The sequence below is a fragment of the Salvelinus fontinalis genome, chromosome 32 (assembly GCF_029448725.1).
Source record: "Salvelinus fontinalis isolate EN_2023a chromosome 32, ASM2944872v1, whole genome shotgun sequence".
In the NCBI taxonomy this organism is placed as follows: domain Eukaryota; kingdom Metazoa; phylum Chordata; class Actinopteri; order Salmoniformes; family Salmonidae; genus Salvelinus; species Salvelinus fontinalis.
The window spans coordinates 23,257,340-23,274,921 of NC_074696.1; the positions used below are offsets into that span (position 1 = coordinate 23,257,340).

Consider the following 17,582-nt stretch of genomic DNA (forward strand, 5'->3'; position numbering starts at 1 on the left):
ATCAAAATACTGTCCATGGCGCAATCATGATGTCTATGTATGTTTCCAGTAGATGTCATGGTACACATCCCTCTGATGAAAACTTTGTATTCTATTTACCTTAATAGCCGATGCATCATGGTGCACTGATCTGAACAACAAAAGCTATGCTTCTTTGTCTCTCAACAAGAATAGTGATTGGAGGTTTGTTGGCAGAAAAGTAGTTGTGAACACCTTGTAGATCACATTTTTGTTTTAGATTTTAAAAACTTAATTTGATAAGACATTGCTCAGTAAGACTACATTTCTGAACATACTGGGTCAGTCAGTGTTACACCTATGACAAGATCCTTACCCTTTTTGCTCAACTCGATAAAGCATTACAGATGCTGCAATGACAATTGTATTGCAGGGCCGTTCTGAAAAAAAATAAGTTAATACATGTTATAACACTCACATATACAACCACACAGACATACAGTACAACATCAACAACACTCTTGTCACAAGTCCTATGCACCATATCCAACTCTCAAACACAGTTTCATTCACAAACAGAAATATCTAGATAATATCGCTATAAAAGCATTGTAGAGCCATCAGAAATACCTCACATTTGGTCTCTGAACTCAAGCCAAAAATATTAAAATGAGTGTAATAACTTACTAATACAATATGAATTCAGTTGATCTGGGGAATTTGATCATTAACAGTATTTGATGATTATAGTTTGTTTTTTCCAAGTATTTTCTTTAATCAGAGAGTTCTGAGTGAGATAGTATGGGATAGTCATATTAGATTGGGCAAATTATCAAACACAGGCGTTTTCAGACCATCTGGAAGCCTCAGGAATTCATTTTAGAATCAAATACAAATTGAAATACAAATTGACAATATCAAAAAACTGCCACGGGCATATTTTCTTCTATACAACATCCACGATCATTACTGTATCAATCCAAATCCACCACTGACACTGGTTGCTACTTATTCAATACTCAGCGTACTGGCTCCCTCTGGTGCGCTGACTGGGTATTGAAGGTGAGTGGTGTCAATTACATAACTAAGGAAAAAACACAGCAATCACTTTCATTGGTAAACACTCTTAGATCACTCAATTAGTTCACACACTAGAATTTCATACTAAGCCAAAATGAAGTTTTCATACTAAGCCAAAATGAAGCAAACATTGTTAACTTTTTGTGGGTTTGGGGATGTAAAATCCGTTTAGCTCAGCTCATGACATTGTGCAAAATAATGGTTCAGAAATTAAAGCGACTCATACTTTCTCAGCAATAATAACAACAATCAAAAAGTAAGGAACCCTTAACAAATAAAGCTAACAGGTGAGAATGAAGTCCTTTGGCATCAAAACAAACCCTTTGTTTCCAGAGAGGGCCTGGTGTGGTATTCACACCTAGTTTAGGGTGCAGCAGAGGGCCTGGTGTGGTATTCACACCTAGTTTAGGGTGCAGCAGAGGGCCTGGTGTGGTATTCACACCTAGTTTAGGGTGCAGCAGAGGGCCTGGTGTGGTATTCACACCTAGTTTAGGGTGCAGCAGAGGGCCTGGTGTGGTATTCACACCAGTTTAGGGTGCAGCAGAGGGCCTGGTGTGGTATTCACACCTAGTTTAGGGTGCAGCAGAGGGCCTGGTGTGGTATTCACACCTAGTTTAGGGTGCAGCAGAGGGCCTGGTGTGGTATTCACACCAGTTTAGGGTGCAGCAGAGGGCCTGGTGTGGTATTCACACCTAGTTTAGGGTGCAGCAGAGGGCCTGGTGTGGTATTCACACCTAGTGTAGGGTGCAGCAGAGGGCCTGGTGTGGTATTCACACCTAGTTTAGGGTGCAGCAGAGGGCCTGGTGTGGTATTCACACCTAGTTTAGGGTGCAGCAGAGGGCCTGGTGTGGTATTCACACCTAGTTTAGGGTGCAGCAGAGGGCCTGGTGTGGTATTCACACCAGTTTAGGGTGCAGCAGAGGGCCTGGTGTGGTATTCACACCTAGTTTAGGGTGCAGCAGAGGGCCTGGTGTGGTATTCACACCAGTTTAGGGTGCAGCAGAGGGCCTGGTGTGGTATTCACACCTAGTTTAGGGTGCAGCAGAGGGCCTGGTGTGGTATTCACACCTAGTTTAGGGTGCAGCAGAGGGCCTGGTGTGGTATTCACACCTAGTTTAGGGTGCAGCAGAGGGCCTGGTGTGGTATTCACACCTAGTTTAGGGTGCAGCAGAGGGCCTGGTGTGGTATTCACACCTAGTTTAGGGTGCAGCAGAGGGCCTGGTGTGGTATTCACACCAGTTTAGGGTGCAGCAGAGGGCCTGGTGTGGTATTCACACCTAGTTTAGGGTGCAGCAGAGGGCCTGGTGTGGTATTCACACCTAGTTTAGGGTGCAGCAGAGGGCGTGGTGTGGTATTCACACCTAGTTTAGGGTGCAGCAGAGGGCCTGGTGTGGTATTCACACCTAGTTTAGGGTGCAGCAGAGGGCCTGGTGTGGTATTCACACCTAGTTTAGGGTGCAGCAGAGGGCCTTGTTTTATTGGTCCACGGTCATTTACTGACAAATGAAAGTGACTGAGAGATGGGATATCGTCAGCTATTGATTAAAAGTGAATGACATTGTAAGGTACAAACCAGTGGGCCTTGCAACCCTTCAATTCCAGGAGTGAATGTGTGCGTCCCAAATTCCCCCATAGGGCTCTGGTCAAAAGTAGTGCACTTTGTAGGGAACAAAGTGCCATTTGGGATGCAGTAAGACCTGTCCTATAGTTGGTTAATAAACGTGAACTGTTCCAGAGGGTGGACAGGACAGACACAAACACATTCATCATGGTTAGTCCCATAGGACCCCACAAAAAAAAGCATTGCTCTGCAGTCCCAAAAGCACCTCCAAAACCACAGCAGTGCTTCTCAAACACATATGGCTACGGTCAAAAAAGGGTGCACTATGAAGGGCATAGGGTGCCATTTTGGACGAAAACCTGCTTTTTGGGACCCACTGTGTGTACTGGTGATGGGACAAACTGTATAAAATCCTATATGGATCTATGGGTCACCCACTGGGACCAATATCATAAAACAAACTGTGCAAAATAAAGGCAGGCCGTTGTCTGTGCAATATGCAAAGTCTAACTTAGTTAAAACACAAACAATACACACACGATTAGCAAGAACTAACAGGGAGGAAGGCAGGGAGCCATAGACAATGGCTGTTTCAGCAGCAGTAGAGGATGCTTCCCAAATGACACCCTATAGGGAAAGGGTACCATTTGGGATGCACCCTAAGTCTCTGACCTTCTCCAGGAATGGCTCTCTATGGAGTGGGATTTATAGGAGTCAGGACAACATTGTTATCACAACAGCCAAGTAGCGGCTGGATTCCAACCGCTAAACCTTAACAGTAAATCTGCACCACAACACAGACAGTAAAACTTCCAAGAGATACTCTATCAGAGATATACCTCAAAAAGCAATACAGCTGCTACTACTAGGACAATTCTTCATTTTTACTTCAGTTAATACATTAGTTTACCTCCATAAAACCCTGTAAGAACCAAGTAGCAACTCTGACCCTCTCCAGCCAAGGTTCATGGTCAGAGTTGCTATTTCCTCAGAGTACGTTGGACAACCTGGACTGGTCTAGACGTGACAAACATCTAAAGCGCTCTACACTGTCAACGCAAATGATGGACCTACGTCAGCTCCGTTTGCGTAGACTGTGCAGAGCCCTTAACAAGGGTAGTGGTTATCGCCATAGTAACCTTGAACCAACGGAACCTCAACAACCTACTCTATTTAGACACCTCTTAGGTAAAGGAGGTGGATCACCAACATTTAGAAAGTGCAAAGGTTAAGCATTATGGAGTGTTGCAAACAAAAACCCTGCTGTGGTAGTTAAAAGACTTTACAAGAAGGAATGGTTATTAGGATATCATTTTTCAAGGACAGAAGATCCAGTTGTTTGTGGATGGTAGATTTTTTTAACACTGAATGGTAGTTTGGTTGACCATCATCATTGGGTTTCCAACCTCTCAGGCATGTCAGAATGATGGTGGGTCTCCACAGGTCCAATTTTGTTCTGGCCATCTCATCAACGTACCGTGGAACTTCAAGGACCGTAGGCTTGAATTGTTCAATTAATTACAGGTTGCTGTGGTTTGTCTTTACTGTAAAAAAATGAGGAGTCCCCCCCACAAATGGAACTGAAATACTTCAACAGTCTGTAGAGATGGCCATGAAAGCATTCCCCTTTACAACCCTGAAGTTAAGTCCCAGAGGACATCGGCACATAGAACCTCAAATGAGCTTTCAGTCCAGGATGTGGTTTCACTGGCTTGACAGTTGACAGAGTCTACGGACATCGCCAACTGGTGGAGAGCCCAAGGAAGTGTGTTTCTTTGACACAGAGAAGTGAGGCCTGCATTGATAGGTCCCTTGTAGCAAAGGGAGCTCTAGCGAATGTAGCAGTGGCTGAACAGAGACACTAGGGGGCACTCTTCCACATTCATCCATCCCCAAATGTCTAGACGTCTAGGACAGGGACACCATATTCTTCTCTTCTTCTAATTGACTGTTTGTTTTCCTTCAAATACTACATGCAGTTAACTGCCACCCATTGGCTCTGTTGCTGTCCGTCACTGCTTGTGTAACTGGTGGGATGTGAACCCCGGTCTATCGGACATGTCCCTTCCTTCCGCTTTCCTCTCTCCTCTCTTGTGTGTCTGTTCGTCAGTGAGTCTGTCCATGTAGCAGAGTCATCTCTTCAGAGAGTGGCCAGTATACGTGAGAAGGAGATGACTACAGACAGTGTGGTCTGGCCCACTCCAAACACCAGGGCCTGGAGGGGGGCCATGTCCTTCCCTGCCACACGATACACCCCTGCCACGGCCGCACCTGGAAAGAGACACACACATATAGATTATATGACATTGATATGACTATAAATATGGCATAAAATGGGCCTGCAGACACATACCGGCAGCCAGTTGAGGCTTGTCAACTGTGGCACAGACTGTTCAATAGCATTTTAGTAGCAATAAGAATACAGTACACTCAAAAAAGCTCTTTCCATGAAATAGACTGACCCGGTGAATCCAGGTGAAAGCTATGATCCCTTATTGATGTCACTTATTAAATCCACTTCAATCAGTGTAGATAAAGGGGAGGAGACAGGCTAAAGAAGGATTTTTAAGCCTTGAGACATTTGAGACATGGATTGTGTATCAAATCAAATCAAATTTTATTTGTCACATACGCATGGCTAGCAGATGTTAATGCGAGTGTAGCGAAATGCTTGTGCTTCTAAATCCGACAATGCAGTAATAACCAACGAGTAATCTAACCTAACAATTGCACAACAGCTACCTTATACACACAAGTGTAAAGCGATTAAGAATATGTACATAAAGATATATGAATGAGTGATGGTACAGAACGGCATAGGCAAGATGCAGTAGATGGTATCGAGTACAGTATATACATATGAGATGAGTAATGTAGGGTATGTAAACATTATATTAAGTGGCATTGTTTAATGTGGCTAGTGATACATGTATTACATAACGATGGCCAGATGCAGTAGGTGGTATAGAGTACATTATATACATATGAGATGCATAATATAGGGTATGTAAACATTATAAAGTGGCTAGTTTAAAGTGTTTAAAGTGGCTAGTGATACATTTTTTACATGTTAGCTGCTGCGCCTTCTTCACCACGCTGTCTGTGTGGGTGGACCAATTCAGTTTGTCCGTGATGTGTACGCCGAGGAACTTAAAACTTTCTACCCTCTCCACTACTGTCCCGTCGATGTGGATAGGGGGATGCTCCCTCTGCTGTTTCCTGAAGTCCACGATCATCTCCTTTGTTTTGTTGACGTTGAGTGTGAGGTTATTTTCCTGACACCACACTCCGGGGGCCCTCACCTCTTCCCTGTAGGCCGTCTCGTCGTTGTTGGTAATCAAGCCTACCACTGTAGTGTCGTCTGCAAACTTGATGATTGAGTTGGAGGCGTGCATGGCCACGCAGTCGTGGGTGAACAGGGAGTACAGGAGTGGGCTCAGAACACACCCTTGTGGGGCCCCAGTGTTGAGGATCAGCGGGGTGGAGATGTTGTTACCTACCCTCACCACCTGGGGGTGGTTCGTCAGAAAGTCCAGTACCCAGTTGCACAGGGCGGGGTCGAGACCCAGGGTCTCGAGCTTGATGACGAGTTTGGAGGGTACTATGGTGTTAAATGCTGAGCTGTAGTCGATGAACAGCATTCTCACATACAGTGGGGCAAAAAAAGTATTTAGTCAGCCACCAATTGTGCAAGTTCTCCCACTTAAAAAGATGAGAGAGACAAAATGAGAAAACAAATCCAGAAAATCACATTGTAGGATTTTTTATGAATTTATTTGCAAATTATGGTGGAAAATAAGTATTTGGTCACTAACAAAAGTTTATCTAAATAATTTGTTATATACCCTTTGTTGGCAATGACAGAGGTCAAACGTTTTCTGTAAGTCTTCACAAGGTTTTCACACACTGTTGCTGGTATTTTGGCCCATTCCTCCATGCAGATCTCCTCTAGAGCAGTGATGTTTTGGGGCAGTTGCTGGGCAACACGGACTTTCAACTCCCTCCAAAGATTTTCTATGGGGTTGAGATCTGGAGACTGGCTAGGCCACTCCAGGACCTTGAAATGCTTCTTACGAAGCCACTCCATGGCCCCATTCATTCTGTCCTTTAAACGGATCAGTCGTCCTGGTCCATTTGCAGAAAAACAGCCCCAAAGCATGATGTTTCCACCCCCATGCTTCACAGTAGGTATGGTGTTCTTTGGATGCAACTCAGCATTCTTTGTCCTCCAAACACGACGAGTTGAGTTTTTACCAAAAAGTTATATTTTGGTTTCATCTGACCATATGACATTCTCCCAATCTTCTTCTGGATCATCCAAATACTCTCTAGTAAACTTCAGACGGGCCTGGACATGTACTGGCTTAAGCAGGGGGACACGTCTGGCACTGCAGGATTTGAGTCCCTGGCGGCGTAGTGTGTTACTGATGGTAGGCTTTGTTACTTTGGTTCCAGCTCTCTGCAGGTCATTCACTAGGTCCCCCGTGTGGTTCTGGGATTTTTGCTCACCGTTCTTGTGATCATTTTGACCCCACGGGGTGAGATCTTGCGTGGAGCCCCAGATCGAGGGAGATTATCAGTGGTCTTGTATGTCTTCCATTTCCTAATAATTGCTCCCACAGTTGATTTCTTCAAACCAAGCTGCTTACCTATTGCAGATTCAGTCTTCCCAGCCTGGTGCAGGTCTACAATTTTGTTTCTGGTGTCCTTTGACAGCTCTTTGGTCTTGGCCATAGTGGAGCTTGAAGTGTGACTGTTTGAGGTTGTGGACGGGTGTCTTTTATACTGATAACAAGTTCAAACAGGTGCCATTAATACAGGTAACGAGTGGAGGACAGAGGAGCCTCTTAAAGAAGAAGTTACAGGTCTGTGAGAGCCAAAAATCTTGCTTGTTTGTAGGTGACCAAATACTTATTTTCCACCATAATTTGCAAATTAATTAATAAAAAGTCCTACAATGTGATTTTCTGGATTTTTTTCTCATTTTGTCTGTCATAGTTGAAGTGTACCTATGATGAAAATTACAGGCCTCTCTCATCTTTTTAAGTGGGAGAACTTGCACAATTGGTGGCTGACTAAATACTTTTTTGCCCCACTGTAGGTATTCCTCTTGTCCAGATGGGTTATGGCAGTGTGCAGTGTGGTTGCGATTGTGTCATCTGTGGACCTATTGGGGTGGTAAGCAAATTGGAGTGGGTCTAAGGTGTCAGGTAGGGTGGAGGTGATATGGTCCTTGACTAGTCTCTCAAAGCACTTCATGATGACGGAAGTGAGTGCTACGGGGCGGTAGTCGTTTAGCTCAGTTACCTAAGCTTTCTTGGGAACAGGAACAATGGTGGCCCTCTTGAAGCATGTGGGAACAGCAGACTGGGATAAGGATTCATTGAATATGTCCGTAAACACACCAGCCAGCTGGTCTGCGCATGCTCTGAGGACGCAGCTGGGGATGCCGTCTGGGCCTGCAGCCTTGCGAGGGTTAACACGTTTAAATGATTTACCCACGTCAGCTGCAGTGAAGGAGAATCCGCAGGTTTTGGTAGCGGGCCGTGTCAGTGGCACTGTATTGTCCTCAAAGCAAGCAAAGAAGTTGTTTAGTCTGTCTGGGAGCAAGACATCCTGGTCCGCAACGGGGCTGGTTTTCTTTTTGTAGTCCATGATTGACTGTAGACCCTGCAACATACCTCTCGTGTCTGAGCCGTTGAATTGCGACTCTACTTTGTCTCTATACTGACGCTTAGCTTGTTTGATTGCCTTGCGGGGGGAATAGCTACACTGTTTGTATTCGGTCATGTTTCCGGTCACCTTGCCCTGGTTAAAAGCAGTGGTTCGCGCTTTCAGTTTCGCGCGAATGCTGCCATCAATCCATTGTTTCTGGTTGGGGAATGTTTTAATAGTTGCTGTGGGTACGACATCGCCAATGCACTTGCTAGTGAACTCGCTCACCGAATCAGCGTACTCGTCAATGTTGTTGTTTGACGCAATGTGTAACATATCCCAATCCACGTGACCGAAGCAATCTTGAAGCGTGGAATCCGATTGGTCGGACCAGCGTTGAACAGACCTGAGAGCGGGAGCTTCCTGTTTTAGTTTCTGTCTATAGGCTGGAAGCAACAAAATGGAGTCGTGGTCAGCTTTTCCGAAAGGAAGGAGGGACCTTATATGCGTCGCGGAAGTTAGAATAACAATGATCGAGGGTTTTACCAGCCCTGGTAGCACAATCAATATGCTGATAGAATTTAGGGAGTCTTGTTTTCAGATTAGCCTTGTTAAAATCCCCAGCTACAATGAATGCAGCCTCAGGATATGTGGTTTTCAGTTTACATAGAGTCAAATAAAGTTTGTTCAGGGCCATCGATGTGTCTGCTTGGGGGGGAATATATGCGGCTGTGATTATAATCTCAGAGAATTCTCTTGGTAGATAATGCGGTCGACATTTGATTGTGAGGAATTCTAAGTCAGGTGAACAGAAGGACTTGAGTTCCTGTATGTTGTTATGATCACACCACGTCTCGTTAATCATAAGGTATGTGTACCATTCAGAGGGTGAATTGGCAAGACAAAAGATTTGAGTGCCTTTAAACAGGGTATGATAGTAGGTGCCAGGGCACCGGTTTGAGTGTGTCAAGAACAGCAACGCTGCTGGGTTTTTTACGCTCAATAATTTCCCGTGTGTATCAAGAATGATCAACCACCCAAAGGACATCCAGCCAACATGGGCCAGCATTCCTGTGGAACGCTTTCAACACCTTGTAGAGACCATGCCCCAACGAATTGATACTGTTCTGAGGGCAAAAGGGGGTTCAACTCAATATTAGGAAGGTGTTCCTAATGTATTGTGCACTCAGTGTATGATCTCTCCTCAACCTTCACTCGTATCGTCATAGCTCGCTACTGGAATCTAAAGTTGTCTCCGTAGAACCTCCTGCATGGGCAGCGGTAATACCGTTAAAAGATGTCCCTTTTAAAGCTGGTCGCATTAATACGTGTGATTAAGTGCCTGACCACATACTGTGTTTACTTGCCACTCTGGATGCATCCCAAATGGCACCCTATTCCCTTCATAGAGCACTAGTGCACTATGTACTGTAGGGATTAGGGTGCCATTTGGGATGGATCACTCTGTCTCTCCCTACAAGTCAGTCATGCTTCTCTCACAATACGCCAACCGCCTGTATTGAAGAAGGTCTCAAAAGTACAACTGTCAGAGTGCAACTTTTAAAAATTCTTATCTCAAAGCCAAGATACAAATCTTAATTTAAGTCAACATGGTAAAGAAAAGACAAGGGAGCGATAACCTATAAACTGGCTCAAAGTTGTTGACATCTGACTTTTGCCAGTCGACCAGTGAATAACCTCACCTTCCCTCCCTCTTGACAGAGTGTTACTGGCTGGCTGCTGCTAGACGATGCTAGCTCTTAGCTGTTTCAGCGTACAGAGGGGGCAATGCACAGGCAATAGTCTGCTCTCTCTCTCGGCGAGCTTCCACATTAATAATAAAGTGGTCTGTCTATTTTTGGCTTGGCTTGCCTCTCTATGATTGAGTGTGATTCACCCAGCCCTGTCCTCAGGAGCTCCTGTCGTGTCATATCCTACGTACTGTAGCTCACAGACTCACAGGCTGCATCCCAAATGGCACCCAATTACCTATACAGTGCACTGCTTTGACCAGAGCCCTATGGGTGTACTATGTAGGGTACAAGGTGCCATTTGGGACATAAAAAAAGACAGGTCTATTTCCACAGAAAGATACAGTACTATGTACCACTCTCTGATATACTTAGCTACTGGATTGGAAGATGATATATCAGAGGAGGGAGGATGATATTTGGGGTAAAAATGTTGAGCATGTGTACAGAGGACAATGGGATAGAGAGAGTCAGACAGACAGACAGACAGACAGACAGACAGACAGACAGACAGACAGACAGACAGACAGGACAAAAGGAGGTAGGAACAGGGAATAATGGCAAGAAGGATAAGAAAGTTTAAGAGAGAGGTGCTGTTGTGACAACCCCCCCCCCCCTCCCCCCACACACACACACAAACACACACACAAAGTGGGAGGTGACTCACTGGTGATGACCCCACCGGCCAAGGAGGCCAGGAAGCCCACGCTGACCAGGACCAGGGTGATGAGGCGACCCCTCTTGTGGCGCTGCAGCATGACTAACATGAGCAGGCCCATTGCCCCGTGGACGAAGAGCGAGGAGAAAAGACACCACAGGAACACCCAGTACCACATCTCTGAGAAGAGGGTAGGAAAGAACACATGCAGTCGAGTGGTTATACACAGGGAAACAACACGCATCGAATAGAGTGGTTAGTTAGACAGCTCTGTAGGCATACCAACAACCTCAGAAATGTTGACATACAAGTGTAGGATCTTAATTTGAGCCAGTTTGTTACAGCAGGAAAATAATCAAGCAGCATCAGGAAATGGGAATTATTATGTAGATTGTAATTAACCCTATCAATCCCAAGACCACAGCAAAAATCGGCCTCACAGTGAAGTGTTTCACCATTTTATTTTCAGGACAACCAGGGCTACAAGTAGAACAGAAAAGTATTTGACATAAACAGTTGCATTTATGAGTTTTATTGATAAAGGTCAATCAAAAAAACTATGTCCGCCAAAGCAAAAACTGTTGCTATAAGTACATGCTATAAGTACAGAAATGATTTGCTCACTGGGAAATGAATATCCAACTAGTCAGTGACAACTGTGTGGAGTTTGGAGTTTGTGACAGCAACTATGTGAACTTATTACAGTATTATAGACACTATGTACTGGGATTTCCTATGATCTTCGATGTAGAAGAACCCCTTATCTTCTAACGACTCTTGTGTGGCTTGTAAACGTCCTAGAGTAAAATTAGCATGTTTCTGAGTTTCTCAGCTTTTCATAGATATCTTTTTATTAATTTGTAGCTCAAACCATTCGGACTCTACAGATGTTTTTGTATAAAAGCCCCAGCCCCCTTAGGGAGTGTCTCACAAACACCGCTCTAGCTCAGCCCCCGTTAATCACACAGAATACTGGTTGGTATCTACGGATGCAGAAGAAACAGACAAATCCAATGGTATAACCAGAGTTACAGTGGGACTCATTAGGTCAATTTACATTTTTTGTTAGGGCAAATCAAGTCTGACATTTGAAAGTGGAAATGGTACTGTACACACAGGTCTCTGAATGGAAAACATCTGGTTGGAATAGACACATTTGAAGTAACAACTCCTGCGAGGTGTCGGAGAACATGGCCTTTGCTCTAAAGACAGAACCAAGCATGTGATTTTAGACATATCTCTAAACAAACACCCACAGAAAACTGTTTTGTTTGAAAACACAGGTACAGGATGATATCTGAGAGAGAGAGAGAGAGAGAGAGAGAGAGAGAGAGAGAGAGAGAGAGAGAGAGAGAGAGAGAGAGAGAAGCAGCAGCAGCACATATCCGATTTCAATCTACAGGCACCTTGTGCCTGGGCCCATCAGGAAGGCAGCCGAGCACCGTAATAAACACTATGCAACAAAACAGGCTGCATTCCAAATGACACCCTACACAGACATCGTCTGCTGTTAGAGATTAAAGCGGTAACATCTCAAATCCAGGTACCCATTTGGAAGGTTTATGAAGGGTATTAAATTCATTCAGTTAAGGATTTAAAAGCACTTAAATAAGCATTAACATCTCAAATCCAGGTACCCATTTTGATGATTTATGAAGGGTATTAAATCCATTCAGTGAATGATTTAAAAGCACGTAAATAAGCATTTCAATTCAATGTTATTTCAAATTTTGAGAAATGTTTGAATACTGAGCATGTACCTGCTCTGTTGCTCCCGTCAGGGGGACTACTGTACGACTCAACATTACCCCAATGAAAACCCCAAACTGACACATCTCTTGGACACCCAGAACTAGTCACGAGATATTAAACTGGTTCACATACGGTACATACAGTCTAATTATCCCATTTCACAAAGAGCTCCTCCACAAATATAGAGACCGTTATGTGTTGGGGAGGATGGGACACAGTCTTATGAAGTCCCAGAGAGGGTCCTGCAGAGAGCCCTATTCACATTCTCTCCCTCTCTCTATTCCTTGTTTCCTGGGCCACAGGCTCCGAGAGACAGGCTTTGCGAGGGGCCAGATTGGCTCCACTGACACTGAGGCAAAGTGGGTTGGATATGAGATTCGACTGGATGTTTGGGGTAGGGGAGAGAGTGAATGGAAGCTCAGAATGCTTTGATTTGATTTTGGACATGTTATCACATTCTGGCAAAACATGTGCCAAGGATTTGAATGTTCTGAATGGGCCATCTAATATGTCAACATCTGCTACGCTACTGTTGGGATGGGAATTTAAACCCCTCTGCAAAGTAATGTATCAATCAGTAGAAACTCTTTAGCATATCCATTTAACCTTGTTCCACAATCCACTGAGTGCCTACCTCCTACCTCCGCCTGTATCGATCAGGCCGACAGCTGTCACACTTGGCATAGAGAGAGAGACATTATAGGGGGGTGATACAAGGCCTTTTGTGCTGCCTAGCCTGCATGGTCTAAACAGAACACACAGCCAGCTCAGTCAGTTCAGTGGCTGTGATGAGTTACAATGCAGACCCCTGTCTGTGGTCACCTCCCATCTGGCAGCGGAGTGAGATGTCAGGGGAAGACAGGGTTGGGACGAGATACTGTAAAGAGCGGGAGAGGGATGTATCGAGAGAGAGACAGAGAGTGGCAGAGAGAGGAGGATGGATGGTACAGGGAAAGAGTGTCTGTGTGAGAGAGCAAGAGAGCGAGAGAGAGCGAAAGAGGGAGGAATTGGGGCCAGACTGAAGAGGCACGCCAGTCAAGGAAGAAAGGTGCGGGACAAGATACTGTAAAGAAAACGAGGGTGATGTAGAGAGATAGAAAGGTAAAGAGAGAGAGAGAGAGAGAAAGAGAGTGAAATATAGAGTTATGGAAAGAGAGAGAGAGAAGGAGAGAGAGAGAGAGAGAGAGAGATGGATGGATAGAGAGGAGCAAGCAGGGCCAGACTTGGGCCAGAGAGGCACGCCACCGCCAGCCAACTCCATTAGGATTCCACACAGGCCCCGGGATGGCTCTAGCTGAGCAGCTGCCGCCCAACACTAAGCCTGGCTGGATTTGTGGTGCATAGGGGCACACCACACACCTCTGCTCTGTCACACCACTGGACCATAGATAGCTCAGCGGCACCATTCTCTGCATGGCACCGCTTATACTGTGTGTGTGTGTGTGTGTGTGTGTGTGTGTGTGTGTGTGTGTGTGTGTGTGTGTGTGTGTGTGTGTGTGTGTGTGTGTGTGCGTGCGTGCGTGCGTGCGTGCGTGCGTGCGTGCGTGCGTGCACGTGTGTACTCTGGATTGTAATACAGGTGCTGTGTCATCTTCAGGCATGCAACCCCAACCTCGACTCAACCCCTCAGTCAGGAGACTGTAGTATTATTCATGTTTGTTATGCTGCTAATCCCCTAACACAAACCTGGGGGCCTCCATCAGCAGCTTTCACAACACACAGTGGGGGCCAGCTGGCCTTGCATGCTAACACAAAACATGAAAGAGAAAAGCATTATGTTCCCATTCCACTGATAAGCGGTCAAACGTTTGACCCATAGAGACTACAAAGGCACTGCCAGGCATTGGTTGTATCCCAAATGACACCATATTTAGTGAACTAGTTTTGACCAGGGTCCTTCTTTTGACCAGGGTCTTTCTTTTGACCAGGGTCCTTCTTTTGACCATGGCCCATACTTCTAGATAGTAATGTCATAGTCACTGCTACAGCCTAGTCAGGCTTTGAGAGATTGATCCCTATGACAGAGAACAGCAACGATACAGTACTGTGAAAAACACCTGAAAGTTGTCATTGAGTACTGTAATAACATGTAATGAGATGCTAATAGGATGGAATAACATGGCAATAACACGTGACAGAAGTGTGAACAATTCAAGAGAAGAAAGCATGAAAAGACTGATGGTGCCACCACTAATCAGCAGTAATCCATCTGAGCACATCAATAATCACATAGTACAAAGACAATGGCAAACCTCTTTGCTGGGTGCATGCAATCTTATTACATCATCCTGTCGATTTTAAACTAAAAAACAGAGGCATGTTTTTGCTCTTGACTGAGAATAGAGAAGGAAATGAGAAGTGAAACTGCTGGTATGGATGTTCACAGGAAATACCATTTGTTAAAGTACTCTGCCAGAGGAGTCTGTGAGTGACACTGTAAAAGTATAAAGGAGTTGTCTGTCATAACTTGTAGAGTTTATGGCCACTGTGTGAGTCTACATTGAACTTGCTCAGGGCATCTAACTTAATTGTAGCTTGTTTTTCATGACTGGTTTTGAGGATCGTATGGCAGTCCTGCTGCCAGATACTGGATGGCACTCATTGGTTTACTCTTGTCTCACCACCACAGCAACTTTACTTCTGCAATACTTGTGCATGTGAGTCACTTCCCTGCTGAGTCAGCATGATTAATCATGGTTGTGTCCCAAATAGGGTGCCATGTCATGTCCATGTCTTGTTTTTCTTATGTTTCTCAGCCCAGGATGTCCGCTTGGGCTTGCTCTCATAACATCTACATGCCAGCTATGATGCCCGTATACAGTGTGTCCATCCTCTTTGCAAAAAGGAATTCCAGTCAAGAGAGGTCTTGAAATATCTTGTTATTATGACATTGTAATGGCAATTGTTCCACCGCTTAATTCATTCTTAGGTTATTGTATTCTTAGGTTATTGTATTCTTAGGTTATTGTATTCTCTTACCACTTTAGCATTTTCACTCATTCAAAATGAATACCACAAGTACAATGACCAATGTACTAGCATGCTGATATCATATCTCATTATGTAAATAAATAAAACCTTGTAAAAGCCTTTTGAGAGAGGGGGGATAGGATAGAGAGAGAGACAGATGGACGGACAGACAGAAAAATAAAAGAGAGAGAGAGAGTCCTAATTGTAATGACTGGTTAGTCAGGTGTTTAATCATCTTCTGTGACAATGTCACTCATGACTGTTTACATCTCAACAAATACTTACGGTAATTTAGAAGTTACCCACTGCTGTGCAGAATAGTCACAGTAGTCTACAATACAGCATCTAGGCCTCCTTTTACACACACACATACCACGTACACACACTGTAAATGTAAGGCGTGGATGGATGTGCCATATCTCCCTAGAACACCCCAGACAGCCTATCCGGGAGTTGGAGAGGATGACACTAATTACCTGTGATTACTCGACCGCAGGACAAAGGGAGAGGGCTGCGTGGCTGCAATAGAGATGACAACACTACATTTCACAGTGCCAAGTGCATTCACGCAGCATAAAGATGCATTAACCGGTAGAATATACTTGTTATTCAGTCGATGACTGAGTTAAATTATATTTGTGTTTATAATTTAATTGCCGTAACACATTGGCCGTTGTTATTCAAGTGACACCAAGGTATTGAGAGGCGAATGCCTCTTAAAAAGTAAGGTACCGGTAGGCTACAATATGGAGACCGACAGAAGAAACACTTCGGGGCAGTTACCGGTGCCCGGTTGTATTTCATACCGTGTATACTCTCCCTTTACAAATGGACGCGCACAGCTGCCCATGTCCATTCTATCCAACAGTACAGTAAATTAATAGAAAACGGTGTGTAGCCTACAACACCGGTAATTGGGTGAACCGAGCCAAATCCCACACACAACGGTTGAAACGCTGCCAAGTGCACGACATGTGTTTACACTGTACAGTCATAATGTGACATACATTACATAGCCTACCTGTGAAATGTTGCAGCGTCGTGCCTTGCACCCAGAGGCTCAGCACTTGCTGCACCGATAGATTGATAGAATAATCCCTATTCGTGATCATGTTTCTGCCGCCGGCGCTGCCGCCGCCCGGGTTTGCATCCCTCTTTGTCAAATGGCTGTAAGTGGCTTTTGACGAAGACATCGAGGAGACCGGGGTGGCATGAGCTCCGAGGCTTGATCCCCCGGCGCGCACCCCTCTACCGGTGCCTCTGTTTCGGTTTGACGTTGTTGGTCTCCGCGCGGGGAAGGAAAGGGCCAACAGCTCGTCTGCTCGTGCTCATTCTCGGTTGCAGCGGCGGTTGTTTGGAGGCCATGATGAGGATGGCAGCGCACACAGAGGAGTCGTCCTACATCAGCCCTTCTCTCTACATAACCCTTAAAGGGGCCGTCACCAGTTAAAGGGGAGTATACAGTGAAAGCGTACTGTTATGATATTGTAGCAGCTTATGAATGGGGAACAAAAGATGAGTAATTAGTACAGTAGCGTTTACACTGAAAACGTGCGTAATCATTTGGCCCATGCGGGCCTAAGAGAGCGGTAAAATTGTGAAAATCAGTGATGGATGTTGTGGGCTAGTAGAAATCTGCATTTAACTAAGGAGTGAGCTGGCAAATCTTTTGATTTTCAATGAAAAGGCAGTTTTGTGACACTGTACTACAAGAATGATGCGTTTGTGTAGTGCAGGGCGTTGTCCATGACGTCGTATTGATGCAGGTACTGTCCATGGTGCTGATTCGCTCCCGAAGCGTCAATCTTAAATCGCCTGATAAAGGTGGAGTAGCATAGCATAATATAAATAAGAGGCATCATATTCAGCAGATCATATATTCTGTATTACTATAAAAGGAGTAAGTATTAAGGTTCTCATTCAGAAATATATCAGAGATGTAATCAGCTAACATTCCAGACACAAAGATTTTGCTGTGAAAGTGGATGAAAAATCTGAAAGCTACTTTTTATTTGTCTATTTATCAGGAACCATGCATAGCATAATAAAGAGCCTTTTGCACCAGAGCTAGCAACAGAGCTTAGTTCCATTATGGTCCCTTCAACAAACAGATTTTAGAATTTAGATCAACACTTTGTAGGTTTTACATTTCACATCAAGTTAGTGGGGAGACTTTTTACAGTAGGTCTAATTACTA

General features: G+C 44.7%; 1 protein-coding gene across 1 annotated transcript; it reads right to left on the bottom strand.

Moving 5' to 3' along the window:
* Window positions 1-1,786: 1,786 nt before the first annotated feature.
* LOC129830943 (transmembrane protein 170B-like) lies at window positions 1,787-17,012 on the bottom strand. Its single transcript, XM_055893805.1, has 3 exons — window positions 16,407-17,012; window positions 10,673-10,843; window positions 1,787-4,870 (listed from the first exon to the last, which is right to left on the bottom strand). The coding sequence occupies exons 1-3, from the start codon at window positions 16,576-16,578 to the stop codon at window positions 4,740-4,742; spliced, it is 474 nt and encodes a 157-aa protein (XP_055749780.1). The 5' UTR covers window positions 16,579-17,012; the 3' UTR covers window positions 1,787-4,739.
* Between the last annotated feature and the right edge of the window lie 570 nt (window positions 17,013-17,582).